Below are 14330 nucleotides of genomic sequence, written 5' to 3' on the forward strand. Positions count from 1 at the left end.
ATGTGTTGGGCCATGCGCTTGTGCAGCGGCTGCTTAGTTTCACAAACGTACAAGTCATTACACTCCTGACTACACTTCATCACTCTGTTTGTTTCTGGGTGTTTTGTCCTTCGGGTGGACCAGTCTTTGCCGCAGGGTGTTCCCTGGCTTAAAGTTGACTAGGATATTGTGGTTGCGAAATATCCTTTTTAACTTCTCTGACAAACCAGCCACATAAGGGATGACAGTGTTATCCCTCTTGTTTCTGGTTTCTCTCCGTTGGTGTTGGGCCTCTTCCTAGAAATTTAAGTCCAGTTGATTTTTTTCTAAGTTTTTTCAGTTTACTATGACCTGGATGACTGAGAATCTGCACAGACATGTAGAAAATAAAAGTCCTACAAGAAAAAGCTTAAGGGCTCCAGAGTAGATATCAGTTTTGAATAAAGGAAAGGATGATGAAGGATGTCTGTTTGGCAGAATATTCATACTATTTGTTGTTGTTGATTCTATTTGTATCCCGTGTAGGGTGATTTTAACAGTCTGGGGAGTCATAACCATTGTAGTCGGAGCCTTCGTCTTTGGACAGAGTACAACCATCGCTGTCATGCAAGTTTTTCACGCATTCTGAGTTTCACCACTATATCACCAGTATTTGTGGCAGCTCCTCATTGTGGTGCTTTTAGTTGTACATTGGATCCTGTTTTGGTTGTCTGTGGCCTTGAAATAAAATATACTGACTATGAGAATATAATGTTTTCATTTGTGACACATACATATTGGATTTGAATGGATTTATAGTTAACTATTTTATTAAGTGATAAACATATTTGTATGTGAATAAAAAATATTTATGTGTAAATATTTGTAATTTCTTTGCTGTACTGTACCATTAATACACCTTAAATACTTTACATTGCCAGTTAATGTCTTCATTTGTATATCACTACCAGGGGGCAGTATTGCACCATTATGAAATGTATTTATTTTTTTGTGTATTTATCCATTCATATACCTATGTAAAACTGTACATTGGCAACAGATAAGAGAAAAACACTGTCTGAATCTCGATTTTTGTTACAAACAGATGGACCCATTGTCCTTGAAGCGCATGTGTACATATACCAGTTGATAAAAAGAATGAAGTTTTTTCTCACTGACCTCCACACGACCCGAATCATATAACTTAAGTGGTGTAAATTTGCAGCTTTCATTGAGTACAGCGTGTATGGCTGAGGTATGCTAAATGTCACAGTTGATTGTTTATTGACTTTAAGCACAGTGGAGTTATGGTCCACTCCCTGCAAGCATGCACATGCTCACACATAGCTGTAATGATTTACAGTAAATCCAGAAAATAATACCATATCTGTGCCTGGGGGGATCTGGCTAAAGCAACAGAGCAGCCATGCTAACTTCATAGAAATAAAGCAAACTTATCTGTCTGAAAACACAGAAGACAGAATCAGGAATTCATTCAAAAATAGACCAACTAACCAGAAACACACTACAGTTTCTCATCAACATTTAATGTAACAGGGTTTTTCTCTGTCTTGTGCAGCATTAATGTCCTTAAGGGAAAACCTTTAATTGTGAGACTCTACTTGTATTGAGCCCCTGGGATTATATTTTTAACTACTGGCCAAATGACTAAATCCACTAATTGCAGCCAGAAAAAAAGAACTGGAAATCACACAAACTCCTTCTTGAATCCCACTGATGGACAAAATGACCCACAGTTTAGTAAAGATATCTGAACAGTCCTGGGAAATACAACTAGCATTCCACAACCAAGGTCTTTGTTTATTTAATGCATTTAAAACTTTTATGCATGAAAAAAAAACATCTACCTGTCTTGGTTATGACTACAGAACAACCATGTTTCATTCCATAACAAAAACAAAAATTATACTTTGATAGTGTCTCTGTGATTAAACTAGGCATAGCAGTGCTATATGCTAAATGCTAACATTAGCATGCCAGCATGCTTTCAGTGACAATGGTAACATGCTGATGTTTAGCATTAGTTTAGCAAGTTAGTGTACTAACTGTGATAAAAGAAACAGGAACTTGGGAATTGGACCAAAATGCAGACCACAGATGGACAGGCAGGCTGCAGGTTAAGTTTAACAGTTAGGTATCAATACTGAAAAAACAGAGCAGGACAGAGCAGACAGAACCAGAGGCAGAATGACAGTCCAAGAGGACCAACTTTAAAAAACAAAAAACAAGACAAAAGAATTGCGATGTCATTATTCTGTCACTGGAAGCACAGTCAGAGATCGGATATGAATCAAATCTAGGACCACTTATGAAAGTGGCCCATATCTGATATATAAAAATCCGAATTGGTTTGGTCACACATTACTGATCTGAGTCATTTGAGGAAATAAATAAATAAAACCTGGCTTTTGGTAACAAAAAACCAAATAAAATTAAATGAAAAAATTTTCGGTTCATTTCAGCGTGTAATCTGAATGTAACACTTTTTATATTTAATAGCTGAGGGACGGTCATTAGATTAGCAGCTACTGTATTTGGCCATACACCAAAGAATAAAATTAGAAGAAAAATTGGAAATTGAGATTTTGACCTGGTGGTGACACTGGAGGATTAATTAGTTAGATGTTACCCTTTTTGGAACATGAATGTGTGAACCAAATTTCCAATAGTTATTGAAACATTTCACTGAATGTGTGAACCAAGTTTCCAATAGTTATTGAAACATTTCACTCAAAACTACAAATGTCACAATCGTGCTGGCGCTGCAGGTACAGTCATCCTCTGTGCACATTATATGTCAGTCCAACTTATTTTTTCAATCCCTCTGTAGTCGGTGAGATATCTCAGTCTGGACCAAAGTGGTCGAAAAATTGAATGACCAATGTTGCATTCGCTAGTGAGAAAATAAGGTTAATCACCTTTATTTGGCCAAGTATGTTACGCACAAAGAGCCATCTGCAGCGCCTCGGTTCTATACGTGTCTTGTCCAAGAACACTTTGACACGTGGACTGCAGGCACTGAGATTCGAACTGCCGACCCTCCCATTGGGAGACGACTGCTCTACCCACTGATCCACAGTCACCCCCATCAGTTACTCCCTGCATTAGATTATCTTTTCATTGTCATCAGCTTCTGAAAAATAATTTCCAGTTCTCATTATTATGCTGTTCGTTGTAGCCACTTTGTTAATGAATGATTACTTGTAATGGCTTCTTGCTGTGCTAATTAATGAAATGGCAATTTGTGTCAGCATTGCTTTAAATGTTGAATTGTTCCTGATAAGAGCATCAGCAAAAAATGAAAACAAATGGCCTCATGCTATCTCTGTTGCTGTGTGTGTGTATTCAGAATAAAAAAGAGAAGATTTAGCTCCTAATTAATTTGCAGATAACTGGCAGTTTTCCATACAAAAAAGTAAAAAAGGGTGTTTTTGTTTCACTGCTATGACTGCTAGTGACTTACAAAGTACGGGTAAAGGTACTGTGCATGCATGACCTTGTTTTCTATGTGTAAAGGTTACAACCAACAGACTGAGGTCATCATGATGTGTCCATCACTCTGCTGCTCAGCCTTTATTGAAGTGCTGTGCTTTTCCCCCAGAGCTGAGCTCTGCAGGATAATCCCTGCAGTGCCAGTGAACTCAGATGAACTTTTTATGTGTGATTGCAGCAGAACAGGAGGATAACACTAAACGCTATGTCTGATACTAAAAACGCACTACTGTTTTTTCCTTTAAACCACAGCCTTTAAATGTAGTAACAGTTTCTGTACTGTACTACATAGTTAAGTTTTTTTATTTAAAGACAAAATACTGTATGTTATGTAAAAAAAAACAAGAATAAAATAACATTAAACTGTATAATTATTAGTATTGACAAGCGATTAAAATATTTTAATGGCAGTTAATTGCATGATTGTTCATAGTTAACTTGTGATTAATTTACAATTAATTACACCTTTTTAAATCTGTTCTGCACAGTGGCTTGGTGGCCGCTTTCTGTCTTTGCAATAATGTGTCCATGTTTTTGTGTTTGCATATTGTGTCAATTAGACTCGTGTAATTTGTACACTATGTCCAAGTGGCACATATTTTTCTCACTATTTAAGGCTGAAGGCCTGCTGTAATTTTTATCTGCTGTCATTTGTTCCTGTTGTTGGAAATTCAATACAATGTTTTTAAGAAAACTACATTTAGTGTGAAGAACGCCTGTGTTGCCGATTCACAGTTGGTTTGTTAGTGGAGACCAGAATAAGCTTAATGCTTGAAGGAACTGCAGAGTGGCTGCCCTTTAGGGATGTTACATCACAGAGAACTGATAGATCTGTTTCCCTTTGCATTTGCAGAGCACATTTAATTTTTGTCATAGTCACATATGACCTTTAAAACCCCAGTCTTTTTAATGTCAGTTGGGATATATGCACTATGTTGTTAAATCTAATTTGAGCATTGTAAACTCAGTAGAGCTTTCCTTGTCGCCTAAGGGCTGAGTTTAAGCATTTCTTTCTGTTTAAGAATTTATTAAATTATTTACTTTCATTTTTTTATTTGACTCTGCACATCTTCAAAATAGAAGCCATTGTTTAACTTCCCACCATAAGTGGTGGAAAGTAAATTTACTTCAGCATATCTACTCCACTGCATTTCAGAGGCGAAACATTATACATTATACTTTCTACTATGCTATGTTTACCTAGCTAGTTATTTTACAGATTCAGATTAATATTACAAAATATAACGTACAGCAAATTAATTATAATGTACTATTATTGATTAAGATACAATAAGTGAAATGTAACTAGAAATTTGAATGCAGGACTTTTACTTGTAACAGAGCATTTCCCCACTGTGGTATTGGTACTTCAACTTAAGTAAAAGATCTAATTACCATGTTCACCACTGCACACTAGTATTTGTTGTAAAATAGTCGAAGTATCACTAATGTATTTGGACATGCTTGAGAGCTCCATCTGTCAGTGTACAACTATTCTTTAATGCACAGCACTTGGTTTAAAGCTGCAGCATGTTCTTAAAACATGATGAGTTGATTGTGACAACAAACAGGTTTTTTTTATAGCGATGAAGGTTCTGGGTTTGAACCTTGTAGACTCCTTTTTTGCATGGCCTTCCTGTGCTTACGTGGGTTTTCTCCAGGTATTCCATCTTCCTCCGTTTGCATGTCCTTCCTGTGCTTACGTGAGTTTTCTCCAGGTATTCCATCTTCCTCCTACAGTCTAAAGGCATGCAGGTTAAGTTAAATGGTGACTCTAAATTGCCCATAGATGTGAATGTGGGTGTGAGTGGTTGTCTGTCTCTATGTGTCAGCCCTGTGATAGACTGGTGACCTATCCAGAGTGTAGGCCTACTGCGCCTCTTGCCCATTGTCAACCAGGATTGGCTCCAGGCCCTTTGTGACTTAGTTAATGGATGGATGGATGGATTTTCATCACATAAGGTATGCATACAGTAGCTTCATTCATACAGAACTCTCAGCTGCATTCCCTGCACTCCTCCTCCTCACTTCTTCCTCCACCTGACACAGTGTAAAACTGCATTTGGACAGAGCTCTAGGAACATTAAGAGATAAATAAAAAGATAACTCCACAATGCATACATGAATTGTTTCATTATATATGAATGAGACTCCTACTGTGAACATCCTGTTTTTACTCAGTCATATATTTCTTTTTGATGCCTGAATTATTGTTGCATAATCAGAATGAAAAGCCCATTCAAACGTATGAAAACACCCTGCATGTATTTCAAAGGTCAGTTTTCATCTGTTCACAGTCCAGAGATGTTTAATACTTATATAACATGATGACACAGATCAGTTCACCATGAATAATCTGCCTCCAAAGAAGTACACACAGGCAAGTCTGGAAGAATAAAGGCCACAGTTTGCTGAGCAGCCAGAGATTAAAATTCACCTGAATTCACCAGCAAACTGAAAATTAGAATGCTCCATTTAGTAATTCTCTTATTTTGGTGTATAAATTGTCATTTGTCACAAAATAATAGCACCATACCAATCCATTAAGCCATATATCCTGTAGGATATGGAAACTATCAGTGCTAATGTTGTTTTGCATATGAATGTAAAATACTAAATAAAGGGAAAGTAAATAATGATGCCTAATAATAATGATAACATAAATGTAAAATGAATACATTAAGAATATTAATGTAGAATGAACCTTAAAGCTCAATAGTTTTACATTATTTAGGAGGATGTAATTAAAATAGATTCTCCTTGCACATGAATCTTTACTGATTTTTTGTAATTGGTTTGCTTAAGTGACATACTCCTTTAAAAGTGACCGACTTTTTTATATACGCATGCGCAGTTTTGTTCTAAGTCACGTGAATCGTGGTTCTATTTCCGGGTTGAAGTTGCAGTCTGGTGAGAGTTTTCAGGCTTTTTGCGTCTGTTATATCGACAAGCAGTTCGGTAGGTTGTACACTGGGACAGGGACATGCTGCGGGAAACATTTAATCAGCTCGGTGTGTCAGTAAAGTTGTTGTTCACCGCGCTATAGGAAACGTCCCATTCAGCTCCCGCTGCGAGTAAATGTTGGTGTTGGAACAGTTTGTGTAACCTGTATCATAACGTTACACTCGCCGACCGCTTTATTAGCTACACCTGTATAGTTGTATGCAATTCAGTGCAACACTTCCGCCTTAATATCTGTGTTTATGAAGCTCATAATGTTTTTTTGGTGAAATTGTCATAAATGTATAAAGTGAATCTATATGTCTTTTTTTTATTATTGGGGTCATAGTTAAAGGTGGTGTTGTACTGCACTACATTATACAGTCTTTAGCTTAGTTTTAAAAGAGCCAATGGAAGCTGGTTCCAGCTGTGGGCAGCATAATGGCTAAAAGCATTTTCATTTTTATTTAGAACTCTGGGCACCACTAGCTGACAAGTCCCTGCACATCTGAGACGCCTACCAGGCTTGTAGTCAGCAAACATAGCTCTGATGTATTTTAGTCCCAAACCATTGAGAGACTTGTAGACAATAGGTAGAACTGGAGTAATGTGTTCTTTTTTTTCTGTAAGCTGTTTCTGTAAAGACCTGTAACTATGTCCTGTACTGTAAGCAGGTCACATAACACTGAATAGTCTGGTGGATTACATCAAAACAGAAAGTGGATTTTTTTTTTTTTTTTTTTAAATCTGTGCACATCTAACTCTTTATGTTTTTGTCCTACAGCAGGTGTGGATGATGAACTTGGGCATTGGGACCAGGAGGAAAAGTGGCAAGCTGCAGCCTTTTGACAGTATGGCAGTACTAGACCCTGACACACTGACTGAGATTAAAAATCTTTTTAGTAAAGTTAGAACCTATGCGAAACCGTCCAGCAGGGAATGGCGTATCCCTGACCCTAACGTTGTACTTAGACACCCACCACAGGAGCACTGCCGGCTACAGGCCCTAAAGGTGTCACTGAATGGCGTAAAGAACCAGCTCAGTGACAAGAATGTCCAGGTCTGGCATCAGCACACCAACTCCACCAATCGAGCTGGGAAGGTGATCGCAGCCGTACGTTCTGCTGCCAATGCGGAGCTCTGCACTCAGGCCTGGTGCAAGTTTTATGAGATTTTGGGAACCTTTAATCCTCTTCCACAAGAGGCTCTTCACAATGGAGAGCTGAACACAGTCCACCTGTGTGAAGCTCCAGGGGCCTTTATAACTGCTCTGAACCACTATATCAAAACCAACCAGTCCACATGCTACTGTGATTGGAGTTGGGCCGCCAACACTCTCAACCCGTATCATGAGGCTAATGGGGGGAACATGACCATCACAGATGATCGGTTAATTGCCAACACGCTGCCCTGGTGGTTCTTTGGCTCAGATAACACGGGAAACATCATGGTCCAGAAACACTTGCTGGAGTTACAGGAGTTTGTATCTAACATGCATAGGGTTGATATGGTGACAGCCGATGGTAGCTTTGACTGTCAGGAGAACCCAGATGAGCAGGAGGCGCTGGTGGCATCACTGCATTTTTGTGAGGTCACAGCTGCGCTGCTGCTCCTGAGCCCTGGTGGCTCCTTTGTGCTGAAGATGTTCACACTGTATGAGCACTCCTCTGTGTGCCTGCTCTATCTGCTGAACTGCTGTTTCCACTCTGTCAGCGTCTTCAAACCTGCCACCAGCAAGGCAGGCAACTCTGAAGTTTATGTTGTGTGTCTGAACTATGAGGGCAAGGAAGCTGTACGACCTCTGCTGTCAAAACTGATTCGTAATTATGGACCACATCTGGCTGACCGAGAGGCGCTTATCCCAAACTCACTTCTCCCAGAGTCGTTTCTGAAACAGCATGAAGAAGTGTGTGTCTACTTTCACATGCTGCAGGTGGAGACGATCACAGAAAACCTGCAACTGTTTGAAGAAATTAGCTTTGAACAGAGGCAGCGGCTCGACCGCATCAGGGACTATACTGCTCATGAATATCTGCAGCGCTTCCAGGTATGATATCTGTAGACCATGAATGTTGTCATATCACTGGGATTCAAAGTTTAATCCTAATCTTTAAAACATCAGCCAGCAGACAAGTTCACCTAAGGGTCCATTTAGTAGCTGTTCTAATTATTTCACTTCGTTTTCATTAGCAGATGGAGTTTGCCCAGCATGGAATTGTAGATGTTCAAATTTCCACGTTTTGATCAGTACAGTACGTTAAAGGCTTTTTGTCCATGTTAGCACTAAGGTCATGCATGGCTCAAAAGATGGCAGTGTCAGTTGCTCAAGCCATCATTTTGACCCATACTAAAATATCAATCAGTTTTATTGGCCAGGTGTGACCCACACACGAGGAATTTGACTCTGGTACATCGGCTCACAATATGCAAACATTCAACCAGCATAAGGCTGTGTAATATAACTAAATAAGCAGTATTAACAGTAGCATTGACAGCAACAAATGGTGCAAACAATGCAGAACAAGCAGTATAAACAGACAGTAAACAATGCAGACAACAAAGAAATGAGATAAATAGGGATAAAAATAGAGTACTTAAAACTAGAGACCTGTATGAAAAAATATCTCACCAGCTATTAGATAGACTACCAAGAAATTGTGTCCAGACATTCATGGTCCCCTGATCAAAGACTTGTCATTCCCTGTCTTTTCCTCTTGCACCACCATGATGTTAACATTTGCCCAAACAGACCAAAGTCTAGACATATACCCCTAATCAAAAAACAAATCCACCGTTTGTCCTCAATGAAAACTATTTTTACTCATGAACCCTTATAGATTGTTGGCAAATCCATTTTAATTAAGTTTAGAAAAGGCTGAAGCTTATTTTTTATAAAGGTCTTTGCAAAAACATGGGAAGAAATGAATCAGTCGGACCAAGCCCTTGAATGTGCTTAAACCAAAAAGGGCTGAATAGTTTCTGAAGGTTATTCAGTTTTTAATCATTTTAAGGAGACAAAAAGCAACATTTAAGAAGCTGTAAGTAGTATGTGTTGTGTCTGTGCTTGGCAGATGTCTTAAACTGTTACCAAGATTGTGAACAGGTTAGTTTTTTATCTTTAACTAACTGACAAATTTGTTCATCTGCACAAAATACTGAATTGTTCATTCCTGTTTGGTAGGACACAGTAGAGTTGCAGATAGTTTTCATGGAAGTAAAAGTATATGTAACTCATTGTGAGTCTTAGTAATCCTCAATTAATCAATTTAAAATGATTTTATATAAACTGTATTTATAAGGGATTATATATTCTGACATATGCACTTTTTGTTCTCATTTAAAATCCAACATTGGTCTCAGGTTTCACTGTAGCAAACAAAAGATTTTAGAAAGTTGAAATGTGAACTTGTCTCTCTGTAGGTGAGCTTTCTTCCACTGAGCCAATGGATCTCTCGTCATACGGTGACTCCCGCCTGCTGCAGCGTCTCTGCAGGCCAATCTCTGGGACAGAAGAAGCAGATGGGCTCTTTCAATGAGCGGAGGGAACTGCAGACCCTGAGCTGGAGGGAGCGCATTGAACGGGGTTGTCATGCTGCCTGGATACAGAGACACTGCACTGACGCTGGTGGGACAGGCTGCGTGCTGGAAGGACTCCTGTCTGAGTGTCATGTAGATTCATGGTACATTCTCATCGGTGCTGCACTTCCTGCACTCAGAAACTCTCCATTCTGTGAAGGAGGACTGTTAAACCACTTAAATGAAGCGCTGATGGATACAGTAGTAGACTGGACCCATGTGCCTCCCTGTGGCTCATGCCATGTGGTTTGCACGGCCTCCATCTTGTCAGATGTTGCAGGTATTTGTGTCTCAAAAGGCCACAGTGATGGGAACAAAAACAAGAGACAGTGTCTGGTGTTTGGGAGCCACTCGGTGTGGGGTACCTCTGAGAGCCAAATTGAAGATTTAGTCTTAACATTTTCGGTAGAGCCTTCACCTCCTCAAAGACAGGGCATCACTCTGCACGATGGGGAGCCGCTGTACCAGCAGCAGCTTTTAGCTTGTGTTGTGCTTTCCCTGCAGAGCCTGAACTCTGGGGATGCCCTACTGCTGCCGGTGTTCTCTGCTCTCACTCGTGTCACAGCAGCTGTTGTGCTCTGCCTGCATGTGTGTTTTCGGTCGGTCACGTTCAGGTGTCCACCCCCTACTGGCATGGTCGGAGCAGTGCTTGTGTGTATTGGCTTCTGCCCTAAACCTGCAGCCCGAATACTCCCTTTTCTCACTGACGTGCATAACTGTATGAGCAAGTTGTTAAAAGGAGAGGACAACGTGAGTAAAAATGAGACAGACAGACAGGTGCTGCAGTTTGTTCCCATGGATGAGCTGCTCACTGGGGGACTGACAGAGTTTCTGTGGACCCTGAACTCTGAAATCATCCATCAGAAGCTGCATCTGCTCATGCAGACATAATATGGTTTAGTGAACTATGACCTCTGGAATGCATACTCTTTTAAGGAGCTGTTTCTTTTTGTAATAGTTTTATTCTTATTGAAGCACCAGACTGCATGAATCTCTGGATCATTTTTGTATTAAGAGTGCTCCACTCCTCTAACGTTGTGCTCCTACAACGTTGCTGCAACAGAACCAGGAATGTCGTCTTTAATTATTCCAAACATTCATCTTCAACACCTGGTGCCTATATTACCCACAATGTAACTCAACCACAACAGTTTGGTTGGAGATTCAGGTGTGTTATTCTAGTGGCAGCTACAGCAGCTTGGTGCTACCAGTCTGTGGCAGAGGTCTGGTAAGCGCTTTGTAACTCTATGCCCCCAGATTGTTTTGTTTTCAGTGCTGTAGTATTGACACTCGTTCAACACTTACTCAAGTGAGATTGAGGCAATTCATCAGATTTTACACAGCTTCCTGTGGAGCCACATAATTCCTTTATACAGCTTCTTTTTTTTTTTTTTAACATGCAGTCATCACACCCAACATATTGTACTAGATTTTTCTTTATAAGGATCTTCCAGTTGGTGAAATAATGCAGTGAATACAGTATCTAAGTGATGCTTCTGGGTCTGTGCTCAGCTAAAATCAGTCATTATTATCAGCCATGCCTGTATGAGTTGGCTCTAATTCTGTTATACCATACTATTTCTAATGTTTGCTTGATTGTTCACGTCCTTTAAAATACTGCCTATATGTCAGCATCTTTCAAAAGGCCTATCGTTTTAAGTTCTACAATATTATACATCAGTTTCAGGATGTATATTTCCAGATAAGTACCAAGAAATTGCAGTACAGATTAGCTTGTTTGAGGCCATTTAGACATGTCAAGGTTTTTGGTTTTCAAATGTCCAGGAGATATTTTAGTTAATTTTTCACCCAAATCTGAAGAACCCTAAAGATGTCATCATTTAATGTGTTTATTGTAAAAATCCCATTGATCAGAATGTGTTTGTCACATGTGGTTCATGTTTTTAGGGACTTCTGTTATTGTATATGCACCTGTACTTGATGGGGGTCATGGTTGAAGTTTGTCCCATCATGTACTTGGTGAGAGGCAGTAAGATTTAAAATAACTGCCGATTAGGGCTTTACTTATACTGGGATTCTGAAGGCAGACATTAATGTTTTGAGTTGAAATATCCAATATGTTATGCATATAGTTTATATGTATGTATAGATTGGTTATTAAAAAAAAAAGCCTAAGATACTGAATTGTATTTTACAGCTGACAAACTTGTCAGTGCTCTCCGATTTATCTCAGGCAGGCTACGGTAAAATCAGTCAATAATATTCACCATGTTGACGTATCAGGTGGGCTTTAATGCACATGTTCAACTCTTACTGAACCAGTGAGGTTTAAAAATGTCTTACTTTAGCGTGCTACAAATACAGTCACTGACAACTTGCAGGCGAGAGCAGCACTGTTTGGTGATACAAACTTGCAGTGCATAAAAATGCTAATTACTGTCAGTACTTGATCAGCAGAACTCATCCGTGACTGGCTTCACTGAGGATTTTCGGGAGGTTGAATGAAGAGCACTCGGCCCTCTGTACCAAACCTGCCAGTCAAAGAGGGTTTGTGTTGAAATCTGCATCGCGCAGAGGCTGCAGTTTACCCCAAAGTGCCTGTTCTCTTTAACAGCACATCATTTCATCCCTGGATGTAGGGGATCTGTTTATTTTTTTGGCCGTCATGCAGCTTGCATTTAATTTCTCTGTTTTGTGTCCAGTGAGAAACTTCCTATGCTCATACAAAAGGACGTTCTCAGTGCATTAAAATGTTTTATGCTGCATGAACTACAACTATGAAACTGGACATAGGTGAAATCATGCTCTGTTTATTTGTTGTTTAATATTAGTATAATGTGACAGAAATTTATTTTCTTATAAAAATAATAAAAGTGTGCACATACAAATGACAGTCTTTTCTGTTCCTTGAGACAGCTTAAATGTCACAATTTTCTAATCCGGTGAAACTGAAGTTATCTGCATATTGGTTGAAGCTATTGGAGCAAGACTGATGTCTCTATAGAAAATAGTTGATTGCTAAATTTTTTTTTTTAATTGAAAGTAAAAGATTAAATTGCCTTTGCTGAAACAAATGTATTGTGCTGGAGTCAAATATAGGACTGTTATAAAATGTTTCCATGGTGCCAGGTTGAATTCTGGTCATTCGTTATATTCAGCCATAAGTATTTTGAGATATTTTTGTTTCTTGAAATGGAAAATATTTTCAGATTCTATTTCAGGATCAAAGCTAAACATTTACAGGTCTGACGGCAGTTCAGTGAACTGGTAATGCAAGTTTCACACCAAACTAAACAGACAAAAAGCGAAGCGACAACTCTGTTCTTCTTTGCAAGTGTGTTGCAGAAGACATTTATTGATCCAAAAACTATTCTCAGGCAATTCCTATATTTTTTTTCCACTGGTAACAAGTTAATGTTCAGCACAAGCAAAGATTGATGTTCTCAACTGTGTCTGTCAAAATGGAAACGTAATTACACAGGGGGTCAGAGGGGCAAGAGATTATTGTGTGTCTCTCCTGATTTGTACGTTTGTGTGTTAATGAAGACTTAGGTGCAAGTGTGAGAATTCAGATGCTTAATAAGAATATTCCCAACCTGTTTTAAAACCTATTTTTAAGCCTCTGAACTGGTGACAGGAATAAGGCAGGAATAAACCTGTAAGGAGGAGAGCTGGATGTTCTCATCGGAGGAACTCGGCTCAGTGAGTTAGTCTCTCAGATCTAATTTTAAGAGAAGCTGTCTTGCTTGTTAGATTCACTTTGTAAATGCAATTCCTAATCTGTGACAGAGCAGTAAAGAAAGCTGACATTCCTTAAAACATACTGAGCATAAGATGAAGACTGTTGGACTCCTTTCTTTGTTCTGTTCATTCTTTTCTTGATCTGGTCAAGGCTATACAATCATGGCCATAACTACCGGTACCCCTGCACACAAAAGAATCTGTGATTGCAACAATTTTCCGGGAGAAGTGGTGTGTTATCTGACTGAAATGCGGAGGTGCTGATATTTTTTGCCAGGACTCTAAATTTACAAGGATTCTACTAGGTCTAAGGATTTTGGCAGTCAAGGCAAATCATTATTGCCTGTTAATGGAAAATAAATACATGTAGAGCTTTTAAGTGTCCGATTTTGGAATAGAGGGACATTATTCTTTGTTCAGAATGAATGCTGACAGTTTTCAGCTCCAACTAGATGAGCAACAGAATAGGAATAAACACATCACTAAACAATCACAGTGAACATCTGGTCTCTGTCACAGCGACACTGCAGCAATGCAAACGAGCTGCTCTCTCTCCTCATGCAGCTGTTGTCTGACAACAAACCTTCTTTGTCGCTCTCATAGATGAAAGATGGATCATCTATAAATAAATAGAAGAGAGA

The 14330-nt window shown here is 39.2% G+C and overlaps 2 protein-coding genes across 11 annotated transcripts in view; both read left to right on the forward strand.

The window, feature by feature from the left end:
* LOC109963690 (putative sodium-coupled neutral amino acid transporter 8) overlaps positions 1-1640 on the forward strand; it is a 9947-nt gene extending 8307 nt beyond the window's left edge. For 2 of the 5 annotated variants that reach the window (XM_020606439.1, XM_020606423.1), the window contains exon 11: positions 505-789. In XM_020606439.1, the coding sequence (XP_020462095.1) occupies positions 505-607 (103 nt within the window). In that variant the 3' untranslated portion in view covers positions 608-789. Of the gene's footprint in view, positions 1-504 lie in introns of all 5 variants that reach the window. The other 3 variants (XM_020606430.1, XM_020606442.1, XM_020606451.1) reach the window with 3 other exon arrangements.
* Positions 1641-6325: 4685 nt separating this feature from the next.
* cmtr2 (cap methyltransferase 2) lies at positions 6326-12808 on the forward strand. Of its 6 annotated transcripts, none has more exons than XM_020610638.1 (3): positions 6326-6381; positions 7199-8458; positions 9832-12808. In XM_020610638.1, the coding sequence occupies exons 2-3, from the start codon at positions 7205-7207 to the stop codon at positions 10876-10878; spliced, it is 2301 nt and encodes a 766-aa protein (XP_020466294.1). In that variant the 5' UTR covers positions 6326-6381; positions 7199-7204; the 3' UTR covers positions 10879-12808. The 6 variants fall into 6 exon arrangements, with proteins under 6 accessions (XP_020466294.1, XP_020466269.1, XP_020466264.1 ...); XM_020610613.1 differs by having other exon boundaries at positions 6330-6381; positions 7196-8458; XM_020610608.1 differs by having other exon boundaries at positions 6341-6429; positions 7196-8458.
* The last annotated feature ends 1522 nt before the right edge of the window (positions 12809-14330 follow it).

The sequence above is a fragment of the Monopterus albus genome, unplaced genomic scaffold (assembly GCF_001952655.1).
Source record: "Monopterus albus unplaced genomic scaffold, M_albus_1.0 scaffold4.1, whole genome shotgun sequence".
Lineage (NCBI taxonomy): Eukaryota > Metazoa > Chordata > Actinopteri > Synbranchiformes > Synbranchidae > Monopterus > Monopterus albus.